This window comes from Bos javanicus, chromosome X (assembly GCF_032452875.1).
Source record: "Bos javanicus breed banteng chromosome X, ARS-OSU_banteng_1.0, whole genome shotgun sequence".
NCBI lineage: Eukaryota > Metazoa > Chordata > Mammalia > Artiodactyla > Bovidae > Bos > Bos javanicus.
Window position 1 is genome coordinate 95,037,909 of NC_083897.1, and position 23,407 is coordinate 95,061,315.

Below are 23,407 nucleotides of genomic sequence, written 5' to 3' on the forward strand. Positions count from 1 at the left end.
GTGTATATTTCTGTTTTTGTGCCAGTACCATGCTGTCTTGATTATTGTAGCATTGTAGTGTAGTCTGAAGTCAGGACAGTTGATTCTTTCAGCTCCATGTTTCTTTCTCAAGATTGCTTTGGATATTTAAGTCCTTTGTGTTTCCATACAAACTGTAAACGTTTTTGTTCTAGTTCTGTGAAAAATACTATTGGTAATTTGATAGGGATTGCATTGAGTCTGTAGATTGCTTTGGGTAGTATACTTATTTTCATGAAATTTATTCTTCAAATCTAAGAGCATGGTATATTTATCTATCTGTTTATGTTGTCTTTGATTTCTTTCATCCATGTATTATAGTTTTCTGCATATAGACCTTTTGTCTCCTTACTTTGGTTTATTCCTAGGTATTTTATTCTTCTTGTTGTAATGGTGAATGGAATTGTTTCCTTATGAATTGTGTGAATTATTATATTTTAGATACTAACCTCTTATTAGATATATTGTTTGAAAATATCTCCCATTCAATTGGCAGCACTTTCACTTTTTTTTAAAATTTTATTTTATTTTTAAACTTTACAATATTGTATTAGTTTTGCCAAATATCGAAATGAATCCGCCACAGGTATACCCGCGTTCCCCATCCTGAACCCTCCACCCTCCTCCCTCCCCTCCCCTCCCTCTGGGTCGTCCCAGTGCACCAGCCCCAAGCATCCAGTACCGTGCATCGAACCTGGACTGGCGACTCATTTCATACATGATATTATACATGTTTCAATGCTATTTTCCCAAATCTCCCCACCCTCTCCCTCTCCCACAGAGTCCATAAGACTGATCTATACATTGGTGTCTCTTTTGCTGTCTTGTACACAGGGTTATTGTTTCCATCTTTCTAAATTCCATATATATGCGTTAGTATACTGTATTAGTGTTTTTCTTTCTGGCTTACTTCACTCTGTATAGTTTACTTCACTGTGAAAAGCTTTTTACTTTGATGCAGTCCCCTGTGTTTATTTTTACTTTTGTTTCCCTTGTCTGAAGAGATACATTCAAAAACATGACACTAATACTGATATCAACAAGTATTGCATATTTTTACAAGTTTTATGATTTGTGGTCTTACATTTAAGCTTTTATTCCATTTTCAATTTATTTTTTTACATGGTATGAGAGAGTTGTCCTGTTTGATTTTTTTGCATATAGTTTTCCAGTTTTGCCAAAACAATTTATTGAAGAGGCAGTCTCCCCCATTTTCTATTCCTGCCTCCTTTGTCATAGATTAATTGCCCATATGTAATTGTGGTTTCATTTCTCCACTTTCTATTCTTCTCCACTGACCTATGTATCTGATTTTATACCAGTACTGTACTGTTTTCATCACTGTGGCTTTGTAGTATAGTTTGAAATCAAGGAACGTGCTTACTCCAGTTTTGTTCTGTTTTCTCAAGATTGTTTTGAACTTTAGGGTCTATTGTGTTTCCATACAAATTTTAGAATTATCTGTTCTAGTTTTATAAAAGTTGCTATAATATTTGGTTAGGGATTTCATGCAATCTGTAGAATGCCTTAGTTAGTATGAACATTTTAACATATTAATTCTTCCAGTGAATGAACATAGTATAGCATTTGATCTGTTTGTGTCATTTTCAACTTATTGCATCAGTGTATAATAGTTTTCTAAGTACAAATCTTTTATCTCTGTAGTTAATTTATTCCTTTGTTGCTGTTCAGTCACTCAGTTGTGTCTGACTCTGCAACCCCATGGCCTGCAGCATGCCAGGCTTATCTAGGAGATCACCATCTCCTAGACCTTGCTCAAACTCATGTCCATTGAGTCAGTGATACCATTCAACCATCTCGTCCTCTGTCATCCCCTTCTCCTTCTATCCTTCCCAGCATCAGGGTCTTTTCTAATGAGTTGGCTCTTCACATCAGGTGGCCAAAGTATTGGAGTTTCAGATTCAACATCAGTCCTTCCAATGAATATTCAGGATTGATTTCTTTTAAGATTGACTGGTTTGATCTCCTTGCAGTCCAAGGGACTCTCAAGAGTCTTCTCCAACATCACAGCTCAAAAGCATCAATTCTTCAGGGCTCAGCTTTCTTTATGGTCCCACTCTCACATCCACACATGACTACTGGAAAAACCATAGCTTTGACTATACAGACCTTTGTTGGCAAAGTAAAGTCTCTGCTTTTGAAGACACTGTCTAGGTTTATCATAGCTTTTATTTCAAGGGGCAAATGCCTTTTAAGTTCATGGCTGTAGTTACCATCTGCAGCAATTTTGGACCCCAAGAAAATAAAGTCTGTCACTGTTTCTATTGTTTCCCCATCTATTTGCTATTAAGTGATGGGACTGTATGCCATGATTTTAGTTTTTGAATGATGAGCTATAAGACAGTTTTTCAATCTCCTTTTTTACCTTCATCAGGAGACTCTTTAGTTCCTGTTTGCTTTCTGCCATAAGGGTGGAGTCATTTGCATATCTGAGGTTATTGATATTTCTTGCTGCAATTTTGATTCCAGCTTATGTTTCATTCAGCATGGCATTGTTTGTTTTGAAATCCATTTTGTCTGATATAAGTATTACTCCACCAGCTTTCATTTTGTTTCCATTTGCATGGAATACTTTTTCCAATCCATCACTTTCAGTCCATGTCTGTTCTTAGATCTAAAGGGAGATTCTTGTAGGCAGCATATATGTTAGTATTTTTTTTTTAATCAATTCAACCATTCTATGTTTTTTGATGGGAGTATTTAGTCTATTCATATTTAAAATAATTATTTAGAAGTATGTTAACTATTTGGGGTTGTTTTTGCAGTGAATTTTTGTTGTTGTTGTTCCTTTCTTCTTTTGCTCTCTTCTCTTGTGATTTGATGACTACTTTTAGTGTTTGTTTGTTCCTTTTTCTTTGTGTGTGTGTATCTATTATAGATTTGTGGTTTATTGTTACCGTGGGGTTTGTTGTTTTGTTGTTTAGTCGCTAAGTCATGTCTGACTTTTTTGCGACCCTATAGACTGTAGCCCGCCAGAATCCTTTGTCCAAGGGATTTCCCAGGCAAGAATACTGGAGTGGGTTGCCATTTCCTGCTCCAACCGTGGGATTTACATATAGCTACATATCACTATGTTAAGTTGCTGATCTCTTAAGTTCAAATACATTTTAACAACTCTGCATTTTTATTGCCCCAATGTTTACTGTTTTAACATATTTTATATTTTTTGCATCTTTAACTACTTATGGTGAATATAGATACTTTTACTACTTTTGTGTTTTATCTGTGTGTGTGTGTGTGTGTGTGAGTCACTTAGTTGTGTCCGACTCTTGGCAGCTCCCTAGACTGTAGCCCACCAGGTTCCTTTGTCCATGGAACTCTCCAGGCAAGAATACTGGAGTGGGTTGCCATTTCCTTCTCCATGTGTTTTACCTGCTAATTGACTATCTTTACTGTATATTTGCCTTCAGCAATGAGATTTTTTCTTTTATAATTTTCACATTTCATTTTATATTTTGCATAGAGACGTCTCTTTAAAATTTCTTCTAAAGCTGGGTTTCGGGTGCTGAACTTCTTTCAGCTTTTACTTGTCTGCAAAACCTTTGATCTTTCCTTCAAATGTGAATGATAGTCTCGCTGGGTAGAGTGTTCTAGTTGCTAGGTTTTTGCCTTTTACACTTTAAACATACTATGCCATTACCTTCTGGTCTCCAGAGTTTTGCTGAAAAAGACAACTGAGAGCTTTATGGGAGTTCCCTTTATGTAATATGCTTTTTTCCTTGCTTTTTAAAAAAAATATTCTCTCTTTATTTTTAATTTTTTTTTCTATTTTAATTGTGGTCCTCTTTGGGTTAACTCTGTGATTCATGGGTATGAGTGTTTGTTTCCTTTCTCAGGTTAAGGAAATTTTTAGCTATCACATCTTCAAATATATTCCCTGCCCCTTTCTTTCTCTCTTCTCATTCTGGGATCCCTATAATGCAAATGTTAATAAGCCTGATGTTGTCCCTGACAGCTGCTAAACTGGATTCATTTTTAATTATTTTTTCCTCTTCAGTTTGAGTGATTTCCATTCTTTTTTTCTCAGTTCACTAATGCATTTCTTCATATCATCTAATCTAATGTTGATTCCTTCTAGTGTATTTTCTATTTGTTATTGTATTTTTCATCTCTATTTGATTATTCTGTATATATTCTAATTCTCTATTAAACTTTCACTGCATTTCTCCATTCTGTTCCCTAGTTATTTCAGTGTCTTCATAATCATTAGTCTGAACTCTTTATTGGGTAGATTGATTATCTCCACTTTACTTAGTTCTTCTACTGGAGGGTTATCTTTTTCCTTCATTTGGAACATATTCCTCTGTTGCCTCATTTTTCCAAATTTGCTGGTTTATTTCTATGAATTTAGTGGGTTGGTTACTTTTCTGATCTTGGAGAAGTGGGTGTTTTTTTTTTTTTTTTTTTTAGGAGACATCCTATGTATCCCAATAATGCAGTCTCCTCTGGTCACCAGAGCTGTATGCTCTTGGGCTTCTCCTTATGTGGGCTGTGTGGGCCACTCTATATAGTGGGATGATTATTGTTGACACTGTGGTATGCATGGTTGGCCCCTGGTCTGGTTGGTTTTCAGGCCCTAAATTTTGCAGAGGCTGCTGGTCATTGGTAGGACAACTGAGGTCACAAAGGAGCTGGCTTTGGAGCTCTGAGAGACTCCAGGGCTAGTGCTGGCCCACTGGTGAGAAGAGCTGGCTTCTTAATTGGCTGGTTGTGGGACCAGGGGTCCTGAGCCTAGGGTTGGTCTGTTAGTGGATGGATCTGCTTTCTGACATCACTGGTTGCATGATCTGGTATGTCCCAAAACTGATAACAGTCCATGGGTGGGTAGGTCTTGATCTCTGTGTGTCTGATTTGGTCCAGAGTATCTGGGAGCTAGTGTCAGCCTAATGGTGGACAGGGACTAGGGGGTCCTAGGGATTGTATTTGCTTACTGGTAGACTGAACCACATCCCATGGTCTCTGTCTACAGGACTCTGGAGTCCCAAAGCTGGTATTTTCATGCTTGTTGGTGGAGCCAGTTGTTGACACAGCTGGCTGAGGACCTTGGGATATTCCAAAACTTGTATCAGTTCCCTGATGGGTGGAACAAGATACCAAGACAGCAGCCAAAGGGACCCAAGATGTTCCAGAGTTGGTATTGGCCTCTTGTTGGATTGGGCCTTGGCCCGGGGAATCCTGGGGTTGGTACTTGCTAACTAACAGGTGAGGCTGGTCTCAGGGCTAGTGCTGGCCCACTGGTGTGCAGGGCTAGGTTCTGGGCTCTCTGATGTAAAAGACTATGTTTCATTCAGCTGAGGGATCAGGGGATCTTAAAGTAGTGGTCCTGTAGATGAGTGAGGCTGTGTTACCTCCTAGCTAGTTGCTTGGTCTGAGGCATTCCAGTACTGATGCAAACAAGCTTGTAGGTGGAGTCAGGTTCCAGTGCTAATAAGTTGAAAGAAGGAATCCAAAATGGCCCTTGCTAGTCTCAGCATCCATTTGGTACAACAAGCTCCCCAAATTGGCTTCCACCAGTGTATATGTCCAGTGTCTATGCTGCTTCTAGGCGAGGCTCTCCAAAAACAGCAGGTGGGCCTAAACCACAATCTTTCCAAATTATTGCTTCTTTTCTGGCTGCTAAAGCATGTGAGATATTGTGTATATCCTTTAATAGTGGAGTCTCATCTATGGAGCCTTATATGTGCATGGTCAGTCACTCAGAAATGTCCAATTCTTTGAGACCCCCATGGACTGTAGTCCACCAGACTCTTCTGTCCATGGGATTCTCCAGGCAAGAATACTGGAGTGGGTTGCCATTTCCTCTTCCAGGGTATCTTCTTGACCCAAGGATTGAACCCACTTCTACGGCTCCTGCATTGGCAGGCAGATTCTTTACCACTGAGCCATCTGAGAAGCCCCTCCACAACCCTGTGGGTCTTCCAGAATTAAACTATACTGGCCTTCAAATGCGATTGTTCTGGGGGCTCATCTTTCTGGTGCAAGACCCCTGGGCTGGGGTGCCCAGTGTGGGACTCAGATCCCTCGATCTTTGTGGAGAACTTCTGTCATTTTAATGATCCTCTCATTTGTGGGTCTTCATTATATCAACTTGATTATTATTAACTCCTTCCCTCCTACCCATTTCATTATGGTTCCATCTTTATAGCTTTAGTTGAAGATCTCTTCTGCTAGATCTCAGGCTTTGTCATCAATCCTTGATCTGTAAATAGTTGTTAGTGTGCCCAAGGTACAAGGTGAGCTCAGGGTCTTCCTACCCACCACCTTGACTGCAAACTCTTAAAGAATAGATCTTAAGTCCCCATATCAAAAGAGAATGATGATTATATGATGGGAAAGAAGTGTTAGGTAATACTATATCAGTTCAGTTCAGTCTCTCAGTCGTGTCCGACTCTTTGCGACCCCATGAATTGCAGCACGCCAGGCCTCCCTGTCCATCACAAACTCCCGGAGTTCACCCAGACTCATGTCCATCGAGTCAGTGATGCCATCCAGCCATCTCATCCTCTGTCGTCCCCTTCTCCTCCTGCCCCCAATCCCTCCCAACATCAGAGTCTTTTCCAATGAGTCAACTCTTCAAATGAGGTGGCCAAAGTACTAGAGTTTCAGCTTTAGCATCATTCCTTCCAAAGAAATCCCAGGGCTGATCTCCTTCAGAATGGACTGGTTGGATCTCCTTGCAGTCCAAGGGACTCTCAAGAGTCTTCTCCAACACCACAGTTCAAAAGCATCAATTCTTCAGCGCTCAACCTTCTTCAGAGTCCAACTCTCACATCCATACATGACCACTGGAAAAACCATAGCCTTGACTAGACGGTCCTTTGTTGGCAAAGTAATGCCTCTAATTTTGAATATGCTATCTAGGTTGGTCATAACTTTCCTTCCAAGGAGTAAGCATCTTTTAATTTCATGGCTGCAGTCACCATCTGCAGTGATTTTGGAGCCCCCCAAAATAAAGTCTGACACTGTTTCCACTGTTTCCCCATCTATTTCCCATGAAGTGATGGGACTGGATGCCATGATCTCAGTTTTCTGAATGTTGAGCTTTAAGCCAACTTTTTCACTCTCCACTTTCACTTTCATCAGGAGGCTTTTTAGTTCCTCTTCACTTTCTGCCATAAGGGTGGTGTCATCTGCATATCTGAGGTTATTGATATTTCTCCTGGCAATCTTGATTCCAGCTTGTGTTTCTTCCAGTCCATCATTTCTCATGATGTACTCTGCATATAAGTTAAATAAGCAGGGTGACAATATACAGCCTTGATGTACTCCCTTTCCTATTTGGAACCAGTCTGTTGTTCCATGTCCAGTTCTAACTGTTGCTTCCTGACCTGCATACAGATTTCTCAGCAGGCAGATAAGGTGGTCTGGTATTCCCATCTCTTTCAGAATTTTCCACAGTTTATTGTGTTCCACACAGTCAAAGGCTTTGGCATAGTCAATAAAGCAGAAATAGATGTTTTTCTGGAACTCTCTTGCTTTTTCCATGATCCAGCAGATATTGGCAATTTGATCTCTGGTTCTTCTGCCTTTTCTAAAACCAGCTTGAACATCAGAAAGTTCACGGTTCACATATTGCTGAAGCCTGGCTTGGAGAATTTTGAGCATTACTTTACTAGCATGTGAGATGAGTGCAATTGTGTGGTAGTTTGAGTATCTTTGGCATTGACTTTCTTTGGGATTGGAATGAAAACTGACTTTTTCCAGTCCTGTGGCCACTGCTTAGCTTTCCAAATTTGCTGGCATATTGAGTGTAGCACTTTCACGACATCATCTTTCAGGATTTGAAATAGCTCAACTGGAATTCCATCACCTCCACTAGCTTTGTTTGTAGTGATGCTTTCTAAGGCCCACTTGACTTCACATTCCAGGATGTCTGGCTCTAGGTGAGTGATCACACCATCGTGATTATCTTGGTCGTGAAGATCTTTTTTGTACAGTTCTTCTGTGCATTCTTGCCATCTCTTCTTAATATCTTCTGCTTCTGTTAGGTCCATACCATTTCTGTCCTTTATTGTGCCCATCTTTGCATGAAATGTTCCCTTGGTATCTCTAATTTTCTTGAAGAGATCTCTAGTCTTTCCCATTCTGTTGTTTTCCTCTAATTCTTTGCACTGATCACTGAGGAAGGCTTTCTTATGTGTTCTTGCTATTCTTTGGAACTCTGCATTCAGATGCTTGTATCTTTCCTTTTCTCCTTTGCTTTTCACTTCTCTTCTTTTCACGGCTATTTGTAAGGCCTGCCCAGACAGCCATTTTCCTTTTTTCATTTCTTTTCCATGGAGATGGTCTTGATCCCTGTCTCCTGTACAATGTCACGAACCTCATTCCATAGTTGATCAGGCACTCTATCTATAAGATCTAGTCCCTTAAATCTATTTCTCACTTCCACTGTATAATCATAAGGGATTTGATTTAGGCCTTTGACTGTGTGGAACACAATTAGCTGTGGAAAATTCTGAAAGAGATTGAAATACCAGACCACCTGACCTGCATCTTGAGAAATTTGTATGCAGGTCAGGAAGCAACAGTTAGAACTGGACATGGAACAACAGACTGGTTCCAAATAGGAAAAGGAGTACATCAAGGCTGTATATTGTCACCCTGCTTATTTAACTTATATGCAGAGTACATTATTAGAAACGCTGGACTGGAAGAAGCACAAGCTGGAATCAAGATTGCCAGGAGAAACATCAATAACCTCAGATATGCAGATGACACCACCCTTATGGCAGAAAGTGAAGACTAGTGAACTAAAAAGCCTCTTGATGAAAGTGAAAGTGGAGAGTGAAAAAGTTGGCTTAAAGCTCAACATTCAGAAAACTGAGATCATGGCATCCAGTCCCATCACTTCATGGAAATAGATGGGGAAATAGTGGAAACAGTGTCAGACTTTATTTTTGGGGGCTCCAAAATCACTGCAGGTGGTGACTACAGCCATGAAATTAAAAGACGCTTACTCCTTGAAAGAAAAATTATGTCCAACCTAGATAGCATATTCAAAAGCAGAGACATTACTTTGCCAACAAAGGTCCATCTAGTCAAGTCTATGGTTTTTCCTGTGGTCATGTATGGATCTGAGAGTTTGACTGTGAAGAAAGCTGAGCACTGAAGAATTGATGCTTTTGAACTGTGGTGCTGGGGAAGACTCTTGAGAGTCCCTTGGACCTGTCCATTCTAAAGGAGATCAGTCCTGAGTGTTCATTGGAAGGACTGATGCTAAAGCTGAAACTCTAGTACTTTGGCCACCTCATGCGAAGAGTTGACTCATTGGAGAAGACCCTGATGCTGGGAGGAATTGGAGGCAGGAGGAGAAGGGGACGACAGAGGATGAGATGGCTGGATGGCATCACCGACTGGATGGACATGAGTTTGGGTAAACTCTGGGAGTTGGTGATGGATGGGGGGCCTGGCACGCTGCGATTCATGGGGTCGCAAAAAGTTGGACATGACTGAGTGACTGAACTGAACTGAGCTGAACCCTTATACATCATAGAATTATTTAATCAGGCACATCTTTGTTTCCTATTTAAGATTCAGAGAAAGTAGTAAACCGCCTTGATTTTGACTGAAGTAGCAGTAAGATGTTAGTCAGTTATCAATAATCCTGAACATAAACTTGGCTCTCATACTCCATTGGATATACCACTCTTTTAAACAAAATCCCAGTACACAAGTGCTTCAACTGTTATTGCAGCATTTCTTGCAGAGGGGGCAAATAACTAGGAGACACAGTGTACCAGGCCAACAGATGGATGACTGAAGAGATTATGGTAAAATTACTACAAGGGACATCATTCAGTCATTATAATGAAAGAATTACAGTTATAGGTCAAGTAAATATTATTGGTAATTAGGAAAAAGAATGAAGTGAAAATTTTATATAGAAGGACCTTTATTTTTAATGAAACGGAGTAGAAATCTTTATGGTCTATCTAAACACATCCATGCAGATACACCCAGTAAGTCCACTCTTAAATGGTGACCCTAGAGATCTGTATTGTGTTCTTAGAGGACAGGTACAGAAAGACTGATAAGAGCTCTGCTTTTTTTGTTTATTTTTATGGAAAGAAAAAAGGGAGCTGCAAAAGTCTGGATCATCAGGAGAAAGATAAATTACAAATACTGACAGAAATAGTATACAACATGAAAGGGACCTCGAGCTACATTTGCCAACTTGCAAAGACATTCTAAAAATTCCTATATAATGTATACTAGCATAGAAATAGGTAGCAAATATGTACAACTCGACCTGGATATAATAGTTACTGAATTCATGACAGCAAACCCCACTAAAGAAGGAGAGAGTGGTGTTAATCTGGGAAGAGGTAAAATGAAGGCTTGGGGCTTTCCAGGTGGTGCCAGTGGTGAAGAACTCACCTGCCAAAGCAGAAGACATAAGAGACACTGGTTTGACCCCTAGGTCGGGAAGATCCCAGGAGGAGAAATGTCAGCCCACCCCAGTATTCCTGCCTGGGGAATCCCATGGACAGAGGAGGTTGGTGGGCTACAGTCCATTGGGTCGCAAAGAGTCAGATACGACTGGAGTAACTTAGCATGGACGCAATGTAAAAATGAGAGCAGAGTAGGGCCTAATTTTTAAATCTGACATAGCCAGGCATTGGTTATGCAGATGTTTGTAATATTAATCTTATTCTTATCCCTATGTTTGTGATTAATTTGCAGTAAAAATTTCTATTCTCAAACCCAGAAAATAATCCTCAAAAGTAACTACATAGCTTTTGTTTCATGATGGTAGGATTCACATGCTATAGTCTTCCTGACAAATCTTAATTCTGAGAAATTGTAAAATAAGTCCACACTTACACTGTGAAATGATTCAGAGAAATTTTTCTTCAACAGACTAGAAATAATGAAGAGTCCTTGAAAGAGAGCCATCAGATGCGGTCAGACTCACTTGTTCAAGTAGTAGTGGCCTGCAGTCTGTTCAATGGTTCTTGTAAATGAAGTAACTAGCCCAAGTGCCCTCTCTGCCCTTGGGAGGCACTTGCAAGAATCAAAGCAGGGACTACAGGCAACTTAAAAATGATTAGTTAGAGCTTAGGAGTGGTGTGGGTGACCCCTGCATTTCCATCTCTATCTTACCCCCAGCATTTACAACCAGGTCGTGAACTTAGGCTACAGCCAAGACAATATCTGGAACAGGAGGGTTACTAGACAACCCCAGGGAAGAACAGGGTGCATTGACACCCACAAGAATTACTGGCAAGTTATCCAGTCCAGTGTCATAACCCACTCTAGTCCCTCCCAATACTTTCACTGAAAATATGGCAATAATATAAATTCACCTGAACAGTAATCATAGTTCTTATTCACTAGGCACTCCCAAGGAGTGAGGTACACATATGCCTTATGCTTTAGTTTACTTTTGCTGATGTAACAAAGTACTACAAATTTAATGGCTTATGGCAATCAAATTTATTATTTTAGAGTTCTAGGAGTCAGAAGTCTAAAATGTGCCTGCAGGCCTATGTTCCTCTTGGAGCCTTTAGGGGAGAATCCATTTCTTTGTCTGCTCCAGCTTCTAGAGGACTCCTACATTCCTAAGCTCATACACTTTTCCTCCATCAACAAGGCCAGAAATGTAGCATCTTCTCTCCTCTTTGATCTCTGTTTCCACCCTATGTGTTTTCATGAATCTAACCTGGCTGTCCTCCTTCTGTAAGGACTCTATGTTTACCTTGGGTCCCAGATAAACCTCCTCTAAAGATCCTGAACTTAATCACGCCTACAAAATTCCCTTTCACCATATAAGGTAGCATATTCACAGATTCTGGTGATAGGGATGTGGACATCTTTGAGAACTAGGCAGAAATTATCAACCTACCTCATCTTGCATGAGTTATCTTCCTTTAATCTTCACAATACCACTGTGATATGCTTGTTCACAGATGGAGAAACTGAGGCCTATGAAGGTTAAATAATGTGCTGGACTTGACACAGCTTGGAAGAGGTGAAGTCAAGTATCGAAAATCTAGTAAGGTGAGTAAGGATCCTTGCCTTGACCTTCCACACCTCTGTCCCCTTTTTCACATCTTTCCTTTCTGTTCTTATCCCAAGGGATCAAGAACACTTCGTTTCAGGTTAAGCCTCCTTGCACCACCAAATGTGCACTCAATTGGAGCAGTTGTGAGGTATGCTATTGGCAGCAGGTGGAACTTAGAAATCTGAAAGTGTGAGCCCCAATACTGACATTCAACAAGAGAGTTAATCTCTCTCTAGCTTCACTGGTATTTGAAAGTTGCTATAAAGATTCCAGTTTGGAGATAGTTTAGGCACATAGTTTACCACAGCAATGTTAGTCTCCCTCCCCTCTTTGTACTTCTCAGGCCCTCACAAGTCACTGATCTTCTTTTGTCATGTGCTACTTACTCCAGACAGACCTGTGGTCCACAATGTCCCAAGCCATGGTTTTATGATTCCCTCCTGTTAATATCATGCCTGGCAATATTCTTGCTATTAAAAACACTGTGCTTCTTGACTAATAACCTCTGTGGCCTGCCTTACATAAACTTGATTTTTCTTAAGCTTTTGGGAACACTGAAAGTAGCTCACAATCTAAAGCCTGTTCCTTTTAGGAAAGCTGTTAACAGCTGCAGCCCAAGGTTGTGCTCTGCTTAAGCATAGGCTCTGATTTACCCAGGAGCTGTGCAGAGTTGCCTTGCCTTGTTTCAGGTTGGAGCAAAGGTTCACTAAGCTGAATAGTGACAGTGAAATGGTACCCTCTCACAGTCAGCTGGTTGGTTGGCAGAAGGCAATGCAACATCAAGCATACACCACCTCAAGTTGGTTTATGGAGAGCATTCACCAAGAGGAGGTCTTGGTATAAAGAAAACTTGAGTTAGAAAGTGACTCTTGGAAGAAAATAAGTTTGCTGGATTGTATTTCCATCAGAATGGAGAAATACAAGTAACCTCAGATATGCATATGACACTAACCTAAAGGCAGAAAGCAAAGGGGAACTAAAGAGACTCTGATGAAGGTGAAAGAGGAGAGTAGGAGGGGACATGGGTAAACCTATGACTGATTTGTGTTGATGTTTGGTAGAAACCAAGGCAATTCTGTAAAGCAATTATCCTTCAATTAAAAATAAATAAAACTTTGAAAAGCTGGCTTAAAACTCAATGTTCAAAAAACTAAGATCATGGCATCTAGTCCCATCACTTTATGGCAAATAGAGGGGGAAAAAATGGAAACAGTTGCAGACTTTATTTTCTTGAGCTCCAAAATCACTGTGGACTATGATTTTAAAAGTTGCTTGCTCCTTTAACTAAAAGCTATGACAAACATAGACAGTGTATTAAAAAGCAAAGACATCACTTTGCTGACAAAGTCCATATAGTCAAAGCTATGTTTTTTCCAGTAGTGATGTAGGAATGTGAGTTGGACCATAAAGAAGGATGAGCACCAAAGAATTTATGCTTTTGAACTGTAGTGTTGGAGAAGACTCTTGAGAGTCCCTTGGACTACAAGGAGATCCAACCAGTCCATCCTAAAGGAAATCAACCCTGAATATTCATTATAAGGACTGATGCTGAAGCCCCAATATTTTGACCATTTGATGTGAAGAACTGACTCATTGGAAAAGACCCTGATGCTGTGAAAGATTGAGGGCAGGAGAAGTGGGCAACAGAGGAAGAAATGGTTGGATGGCATCATGGACTCAATGGACATGAATTTGAGCAAACTCTGGGAGTTAGTAAAGTTCAGGGAAGCTTGGTGTGCTGCAGTCCATGGGGTAACAAAGAGTTAGACATGACTGAGTGACTGAACAACAAGAACATCAGAATGGAGAAGCTATTTGAAACAATATGGGTGGTTTTGTAATACTCTGATCACACAGATTCACAAATTGCAAACACAAAACAAATGAATAGAAAACATACAAAGAAGAAACAACTGAACTCAGAGGAAACTGCTCTAACTCAGGGTCACTGGTACATGCTGTTGGATTTGCAGAGAGCCTGACAAGAAGCCTCACATCCAAAGCAAGAGCGACTACTTTCCTGCTTGTTCAGAGGACAAGTCAAAGAACACAGATGTTAGGTAAACTCATGAAGCTTGTAAGTGACAGGTGCTAGGCCAGGACTCACATTCCCATGTCTGGGTTCAATGCTTGTTCTTCAATACCAGGCATTCCCTTTCTACACATGTACAGAGGACTAGACCTTGCTGGGTGAGATGCAGTTGGCAATTCTGCTTTCTTAAAGGGACATACTTTCCCACTCATGAATTTATTCACTGGGTGAAGTCATATCCTATTCCACCTACCCTATCAAGGGCTAGGGCATATCAGGGGGAGAGTTAGGGTCCCTTCCTGCATTGTGATTACAATCTGAAATCCTGTCAAGCAAATATTTAATATCTTCCAGCCAAACAGTTATAAATATTCATTTCCTTTTAAAAAGTTCAGGCAAAATCTTCCTTGTCGTGTATTCCTTCAACGTTCATTTGTTTATTAAATTCTGCCCTCACGCATTGCTTGAAACACCTTCAGAGAGACAAAGGCTGTGCTTTTTGTGTGATAAGTGCTTTGTGTTTGTTATCTCATTTAAGTCTCACAACCCTATGAGACCACTGGTACTGTAATTAACCCAATTTATAGATGAGGAATGGAGGCTCAGAGAAGTCAAGTGACTCGTGCAAAATAATGTCTTTGGAAAGACATAAGTAAAGTACAAAGTGCTTGCTATAGAGAGCAAAAACGGGTTCATTATTCTTTTGCGCAGATGAAGAGGAGCTTCATGGAGGAAGAGGCCTCTGGGCAAGCAGTTGGAATTTAGGTAGTTGGAGATGTGAGAAAAGGCAATTCATGCAGAAGAAACAGTGAGCCACTGTTTCAGTGACCTGAAACGGATAGAATTCAGAGTAGGCTTTGAATTATGTTTGGATAACAGAATGAAAGAAAGAAGAAAAATAAGTCAGATATTCACGTAGACAGGAGCAAAGAAACCTTGGGGCCAACTTGAACTCCACCACCCACTCCGTATTCACCACTTTCATCCAATCAGTCTCTAAAGCCTGTCAACGAGCACCTTTAAAATGTCTTTCTGTCTTTCCATCCCCATGGCAACCACCTTAAGGCTCACTTTCATTCTCTCTTACTTCTTACTCTAAATACTTCCTAAATGACCTGCCAGACAATCGTCTGCTCCTTTGTGGCTGTACAAATGCAAGTCTGATTCTGTCAGTGCCCTGCTTAATAATCTCATGAATATATAACACTATAAAGGCTCTGCACCTGGAATTATAGACACTTTCCAAGACAGGGAAGGAGAGCTGGGACTAGCTGATTCCTTGCAAGAATACACTCATGCGCCTACCACACTGTCTCATATACACCCTCAGCCTAAAAATGGAGTAGATACACACTCTTTCCCAAGACCTGCCAACCAATCTCGTACAAGACTGAAAAATGAAAGAACGCTAATCTATTTACTTCTTGTTGCATACCCCAGCCCTCACCAATCCCAAATCATCTTTTCTGCCTTAGTCCCACCCCTGCCTTGACTTGTCCGTTCTTCTATCTGACAGCGGAAGTCTGCCTGAACGAACCGCCCACTTCCTTTTCGAGTTTGGAGATTGCGTGGCAGGTTAGGTGGAGTCAATTCAGCTTTGCATTCTCGTGCTTTGCTGCCGGGGCGAGCGCTGGGGGCGGTTGCTCCGGCAAGTCGGCTTACGTGGGTGTTAGTTTGTTTGCTGAGAACATCTCGCTTGTTGTTACAAAGACTCTACTGATGTTGGTGGCTTCAGCGGCGGCCCCCCTTTAAAGTAAAGATAGCTGCTTTCTGCAGGCATCTTACTCTAGGATTGCTATAGACTCCGTGCCCTTAGTAGAAGACATGCCACGGGGACGAAAGAGCCGGCGTCGCCGTAACGCAAGGGCCGCAGAGGAGAACCGCAACAGTCGTAAGATTCAGGCCTCAGAAACCTCTGAGACCCCGATGGCCGCCTCTGTGGGCTCGAGCACCCCGGAGGAAGACCTGAACTGCCCAGAGGAAGACCCAAGCACTCCAGAGGAGACCTCCACTACTCCTGAGGAATCCTTGAGCACTGCTCAAGCGCAGAAGCCCTCGGTAGCCCGGAGCAACTTTCAAGGCACCAAGAAAAGTCTCCTGATGTCTATATTAGCCCTCATCTTCATCATGGGCAACAGCGCGAAGGAGGCCCTGGTCTGGAAAGTGCTAGGAAAGTTGGGGATGCAGCCTGGCCAGCAGCACAGCATCTTTGGAGATCCAAAGAAGGTCGTTACAGAAGAGTTTGTGCGCAGAGGGTACCTGATTTATAAGCCGGTGCCCCGTAGCAGCCCCGTGGAGTACGAGTTCTTCTGGGGACCTAGAGCACACGTGGAATCAAGCAAGCTGAAAGTCATGCACTTTGTGGCAAGGGTGCGTAACCGATGCTCCAAGGACTGGCCATGTAATTACGATTGGGATTCTGATGATGATGCAGAAGTTGAGGCTATCCTCAATTCAGGTGCGAGAGGTTATTCTGCCCCTTAGGGAAATATGCAGCACACCCCTGAGGGAGGTTAAAAACAGCTTCAAAGGTACTCCCCAAGAGGTAGATCATTTGGGTCATGAGTTGAATATAATGGGGAGGGGGCACTGTATTTTGTACTTGTGATCATCAAATTGTTTGAGAAATAGAACGTTTACTTTAGACATTGTAAATTTCATTCCGTTTAATACAGTGTTGATTAAGATCACAATATGTTTTAAAAATATGATTGAAGAAAATATATTTTCCTTTATTTTCTGTCACTGAGATTTAGTATAACAGTTTTGCTAACGTTTTAAAATGAAGCCTATCCGTTATATTCTATGACCGGGCACATATTTTCTATCATTAAAATAGGCTGCTCTTAAAAGTGATGATATAACCGGTAAATTGTGAGGGAAGAATGAGAGAATTATTTTGTGTCCTACCTTTCTGAAACCTGTGTCTCCTTTTGTGTAAAGAATACAGACAACCATCTTGATTTTGTATAATTACTGCAGAATATAGAAAAAAAAATAAAAGCTTAGTGATGAGGACACTTTGTCCATTTATTGGCCACGAGTTATGGGTGAGGCACCAGTGTAGGTTCTGGGGATACTCATGAGGCACAGCTCTCAGTTCTAAAGAATATTCTAGATTATGTGAGAGAGATAAATCTGTAAACTGGCAGTGTGGTAAATGCTGTAATAGGGAGTGAGCATGGGGTACCATGAAAATGTAGAAAAGTTTATGTGACCTCTATTGGAGGGTGGGATAGGAAAGAGGGCATCATAGGGTGCTATGAAAATCCAAGAGATGCTTGAATAAGCTTGAGGGAGTCTGAAAGGGGCATTAGAGCATACTATGAAAAGATTGTGTATTAAGTATTTTTTTGAAACTTAATCTACCTTGGGGGAAGGAGCAATGGCCAAGGGAAGGACACATCACAGGGTGATGTGGAAATAGAAAATGCATTTAAATCAGTGTGAGAGGAGGGCAGAGGGGAAAGGGATGGTTGCAGGCAAAAGGAGATTGTATGGTACTACAGACATTCAAAAGATGGGACTGTCAGAAAATTCTTGGTTAGTGAAAACCTGAGGTCTGAAAGTAATATTGGAGATGAGGAAAGGAGTAAAAATTGAGGCACTAAAGGCAGCATGAACATTGAGGAAGAAACAAATTCTTTTCCCAGTGGCTCAGACCACAAAGAATCTGCTGGCAATGCAGGAGACCTGTGTTCGGTCCATGGGTGGGGAAGATCCCCTGGAGAAGGGAATGGCTACCCACTCCAGTATTATTGCCTAGAGAATCCCATGGACAGCCTGGCAGGCTACAGTCCATGGGGTCGCAAAGACTCAGATAGACTGAGCAACTGAGCATAAATTCGTATTAGGGTCATGTCATGGGGAAAGTGGAGGAAAAGGAATGAGATGAGGAAGAGAGGAGGGGCTGGATTCCCAAAGGGTGGGAGTTATGACTAATTTTAATGAGGCCAAAAATGGTTAATAGTAATAATAATAATTCTGGAATAATGAAAAGAAAAAGGCTTCTTAAAAGCAGAGCTTCTACAAACCAAAGAAAGGAGTCGATCTGTGGGCTGTCTGAAAGGTAAACTGGTACCTCTCTGAGAAGCTGTCTTGTTAAGGTGCACAAGTTGTTTTAAAGGTGTGTGTGTGTGTGTGTGTGTTGGCAGGGGAGGGGAGTAGTAGGGCAAAGTTAGCGCTTTGATTCTCTCCTTCAGCCAGTGTATTAAGTCCAGAGGGCTACCTGGCCCATGGTGTAGGAAGTCTTGTGGTATCAGGTTTCTTTCCACCTCCAGAACTTTCACACTTTGTTTCCTCACTGTGCTAAGGAGTTCAATGCTCTTCCCATCCATTCTATCACTAGGGGCTTCTGAATCCTCTGCCTTGTCCTGCAGCACATCTGGAGAGGTGGGAGTCATCCCTCATATTCAAATCAGCTACATGCATAAGAAGGTCTGGCCACCCTCAAGGACAACTGCACTACCCAGAGAGCTAAACACAGTAAGAACTAAGTCCCCTAATAGGGAGCACTAAGAAAGAGTGCCTCACCTGGCCTCCTGGGTCTCAGAGACAGCAGCTGTCACACACAAAAGAGTGGCCAGGGCGCTTCTTTCTTTGCCTCATGCAGACTTACCCTGCTTCCACCTGTGTGCAAAGTAAAGTCACTAGGGCCAGGGTAAGCTAGCAAATGACTTTCTGGCAAAGACCTAGGGACCAACAGACATCAGCCTGCTTGCAAAGACAAAAGTAGGAAGCATGATCCCTCAGCAGCTCCAAATTCATTCAGGAAACAAGAAAATAGTGGGAACCTCTATGATTCAGGCACTTGGGCTGCAGAAGATCAAAAGGCATGTTTTGGGGCCTGGATGGGCCATATTTGTCCACAGTGGCTCCAGAGGTAGACAAGGTGTAAATCTGAGGTTCAGATTGCTGAATGACATTCTGGTCTAGAACCACAGAGGTAGCAAGTGACAGATGCTGGACAACACCCCATGTCCACTCCCAGCAAATACAGAGTGTTTCCCTATAGGCCACCCTGCTGTCCTTCTCTGCCTGCCAGTGTACTCACAAAGTCACTGTCTTCAAAAGATGAAACATGTAAAATATCATGTAAGAAATGAGTTGCCAGTCCAGGTTCGATACACAATACTTGATGCTTGGGGCTAGTGCACTGGGACGACCTAGAGGGATGGTATGGGGAGGGAGGAGGGAGGAGGGTTCAGGATGGGGCACACATGTATACCTGTGGCGGATTCATTTTGATATTTGGCAAAACTAATACAATTATGTAAAGTTTAAAAATAAAATAAAATTACATTTAAAAAAAAAGAAAAGGAAGAAACATGTGAACTCAGTGGTACAGTTCTCAGTAACCCCAGCTGTAGCCTCAAATGCTTTGGGCAGAAAGGTTGACTTAAACCTTCCCCCTTTTACAGGAAGGGACCCAGAGAAGTCAGTCAGCTCCAGGTTAGTCAACTAGTAAGTGGGAAAACGTTCAGGGCAAAGATTTATTGAGCATCTCCTTTGTACTAGGGGCTTGCCACATATTATTTCTGTCAGGTCAGTGACACCAGCACCATCCCTGTTTTGCAGGAAGTGCCAGCTCACTCAGGGAAAGAAATAGTGTCCTTCCAAAACCTGTCTGAGTCCACGTTTTCTTTGGCCCTGGTGGGAATAATCATCCAGTTGTCTAAAATGCCTATTTGCAGGTATGGGCCAAGAAGCTGAATTCAGTCAGGGAATCAGCAGTGCCCAGGATAAAGCGAGAAAAGAGTGGGAGTACACCACAAGCTGTACTATAAGACATATGATTGCTGGAATCCTGAAAGGTCTTGGATAGGAGGCTCCCTGGGGCTGTGCCAAGGAATGGCTGACCTTTCCCAGCCCAGTAAGGGAGCAACAAATGGTCCAGGCTCAGTCCCCACCTTGGCCTGGAAGTTTAGTGAGTCTCCCACCCCTCCCCATTCCCAACACACTACATTGTAGATTAACTGCAGAGTTAATCTACATTTGCTCAGGTGAACACTGAACAAGGGCAGGATTTCTGTTGGCTGTGAAATGAATGACAGTGCTGAGGGAGAGGCAGGGAAAGGGGACTCTGAAAGGTGGTGAGCAAAAAAGACTACTCATTTTTTCAGTTATTTGAATTCTTTCAGCTTTGAGCAGTATCAAGATAGGACATAGGCTGGGGCCTCTTGCTTTGTGTTCATAAAACAGCAACCTAAGCCTACCCCACCCCAACTGAGTCTCCACAAAGTGAGTGGAGAAGCTGCACTTTCAGCTGCCAAGATGCCTCTGAAGTGGATTGAAATTCTGGGTCCTAGGAAAATCTAGCTGTTTAGGGAACTCATGGGTAAAGAGCCCAAAAGTCCTCCATGCATGGCAAGAGGGGCAGCTGCCATTTCCTGAGTGGCTAAATTGTGCCAGGAACTTTGATTGCTGTTTTCATAGATTATCTCTAACTTTTGCAACAGTCTGGCAAGGTGGGTGCCACTAGGACAAGTTTATGGAGGAAAAAACTTGGGATCAGTTACCAGAAGCAAGTTACTAGGGAAACCTGGTTGGTCAATGACTGCCCTGCAAATGACCCAGCATGGGCCAAGTCTAAAGCCCAGACTGTTACATGAAAATGGCAGACAGGCTGCATCATCACCAGCACACCTAGGGCTCCACCCAGCCTTGGGGAAGTCTTTTGTCTTCAGACTTCACCACAACCCAGGGTAAAAGTGAGAAGGAGCATGCTGGAGTAGAGTGAGGAGGCACAGGAAAGTAAGTTTAAGAAGCCATTTGGGGAGTAGCTGTGAGCACCCATTTACTCTCATTTGTTGTGGCCCTAACTGGCATGTATCTTTGGGGCATTGCTATGTGTAGAATGAGTATTTTCATCCAAAACAATTGTGTCTTCCCTGGCACAACTCATGGCTCATAAACTTCGCCACACTGAACACTCCATAAATCCTCGAATCCTAGGTCCTGGCTGTCACACAGTGGACCAACCAAGCAGCATCCTTTCTTGGCCTGCAACATTGCTCACTGATGCTGTTTCCAACCTGAAAGGGAAAATAAACCATGAGGACTTCTTAACTTGAGCAGAATAGAGTGCCCGGAGTAGACACAGCAAGCAGTGAGTATCTGCACATGCCAAAAAAAAAAAAAAGGCTGTCCTTGGAGGACATTCTCCTTGGGCCCAGTGTTATGACCCTGGCCTCATCAGTCAGGTGCACAGCAGACCACGGTCATGGTGAAAGACAGGTGCGCATTCTGCCGGGGCTCACATTCACCTTTGTGAGATGGGAAGCAGTCAGGATCCCTCTTGTCTCTTTCATTTGGCAGAAGCATAGAAATCCAGCTTTCTGAAGGAAATGATTTTGGAGTCATGCAGGCAGTAGAGAAAGATGATTTGTATGAAGATGTACTGAGACTGGTTCACAGGTTACTCTAGGCCTTACAGGCTGTGAAATGGGTAAACATCAAAGAGCTAACGGAATTTCTTTGAAAATCTGTGTGAGGACACTTGCACAAAAGGAGAGTCTCAGCTCAGCCAAAGCTATACAAGAATAACTCTGGAGCAATCCAGGGTTTGGAGAACAGGTTTTGGGAGGAAAAGTGGACTCTGGGCTTGTACTGCTTATCGCCCAATAGGCATAAAGCTCACATAAGGTGACTTGGGGGAGAAGGTAGAGTCCACCAATAGTTGGTGAAAATCAGGCCCACTTCTTGACTGGTCAGCTTGTGTCTCAGTTCCTGTGTCAATGTGTTATAGGAGCTGTAACACAGTGTGTTAGTTGCTCAATGTCCGACTCTTTGGGACCCCACGGACTGTAGAACACCAGGCTCCTCTGTCCATGGAATTCTCCAGGCAAGAATACTGGAGTGGGTTGCCACTGCCTTCTCCAAGGCATTTTCCCGACCCAGGGATTGAACTGGAGTCTCGTGCGTTTCAGGCAGATTTTTTACTGTCTGAGCCAGCAGAGAAGCTCTTGCAAATGTTATCTCAAAATGGGCAACACATGAGAAGTGCCTGAAATCCCTCCTGTAACTCTGATCATTCAAAGTTTATTGAATGATCATTCTGATTCATTCTCAGCCTGTGAATTCTCAAGAATAGCTGGGCTTACGTTATTTTGGACGTTGTGATTATTTAACAATTCATCCATTCACTCACTCTACATGTATTTACAAAGGTCCACTTGTGCCAGTCACCTGAGAAACATATATGAACAAATCATGAGCTCTCTTGCACAAAAACAGAAAATAGAAGGTAAACCTTCAAAATCACAGATTATACTGGACCTAGACGGTGGTAAGTTCTGTGGTTGGTGGGGGCAGGAGTAGTGGTAAGCTGATCAGAACAGGGTAAAGTGAAGGAGACATGCCAGGAAAGAAAGGGAGCAGTCACTTCAACACCAGTGGGTGAGCAGTGTGGTCCTCATTGGTGGGGTGACATTTGACCAAAGAAATGAAGAAGGCGAGGGGGTTTGCCTTGCTGGCACATAAAGGAAGTATTGTTCAAGCAGAAGGACCAGTCAGCACACGTCCTGGGAGCACCTAACATATTTGGGGAAGGATGGAGAGGCCAGTGTGGTTGGTGTGGAGTGAGCATAAAGGACAAGAATTGGAGATAAGGTCAGAGAGATGAACCAAATCCTACATCATGTAGGGCCTAGTAGGCCATTGTAAGGAACTAGGCTCTTGTTTGCAGTGAAATATGAAGGAGACAGAAGGTGGGAGGCAGTAAGGGATTGAGCAGAGGAGTAGCACAATCTGACTCACCTTCTGAAAGGATCAGTTTGATTACTTACTATGTTGAGAATAGAGAGAAAACAGGCAAGGGTGGGAGCAGAAAGACCAGGTAGGAAGCTATTGCTATAAGTCAGACTGGAGGTGATGGTGGTGGTTTGGATCATCCTGGTAACAGTAGACATGATGAGAACCATTCCTTTTCTGGATACACTATGAGACTGATCTAACAGAACTCCTGATGGTTTAGATGTAGAGTGTCAGAGAGGAGTTGAGGCTGACTCGAGAGTTTTTGCCCAGGCAGCTAATAGAATGGTGTGGCAGCCAACTGATACAAGGGATGCCCTAGTTGGAACAGGCTTTATAGGAGAGTGAGGATATCAAGAATTCAGTTCTGGACATATTGAATTAAGATGTCTGTTTGACACTCATATGGGTTGAGTAGGAAGTTGCACAGAATTCAGTTGCACAGAAGTCAGGAGTGTGTCTGAAAGGTTGTGTATAAGCTGTATATACAGTATTAGAAAGCCATGAGACTATTTGAGATTGGCTAAGGGGTGAGAGTATGTACAGAAGAGAAGAAGATCATGGACAGAGATCTGTGGCAT

The 23,407-nt window shown here is 42.3% G+C and overlaps 1 protein-coding gene across 1 annotated transcript; it reads left to right on the forward strand.

The window, feature by feature from the left end:
* Nucleotides 1-15,620: 15,620 nt before the first annotated feature.
* Nucleotides 15,621-17,093, forward strand: MAGEH1 (MAGE family member H1). Its single transcript, XM_061410269.1, has one exon. It carries the CDS (start codon nt 15,900-15,902, stop codon nt 16,557-16,559), a length of 660 nt encoding a protein of 219 aa, XP_061266253.1. The 5' UTR covers nt 15,621-15,899; the 3' UTR covers nt 16,560-17,093.
* The last annotated feature ends 6,314 nt before the right edge of the window (nt 17,094-23,407 follow it).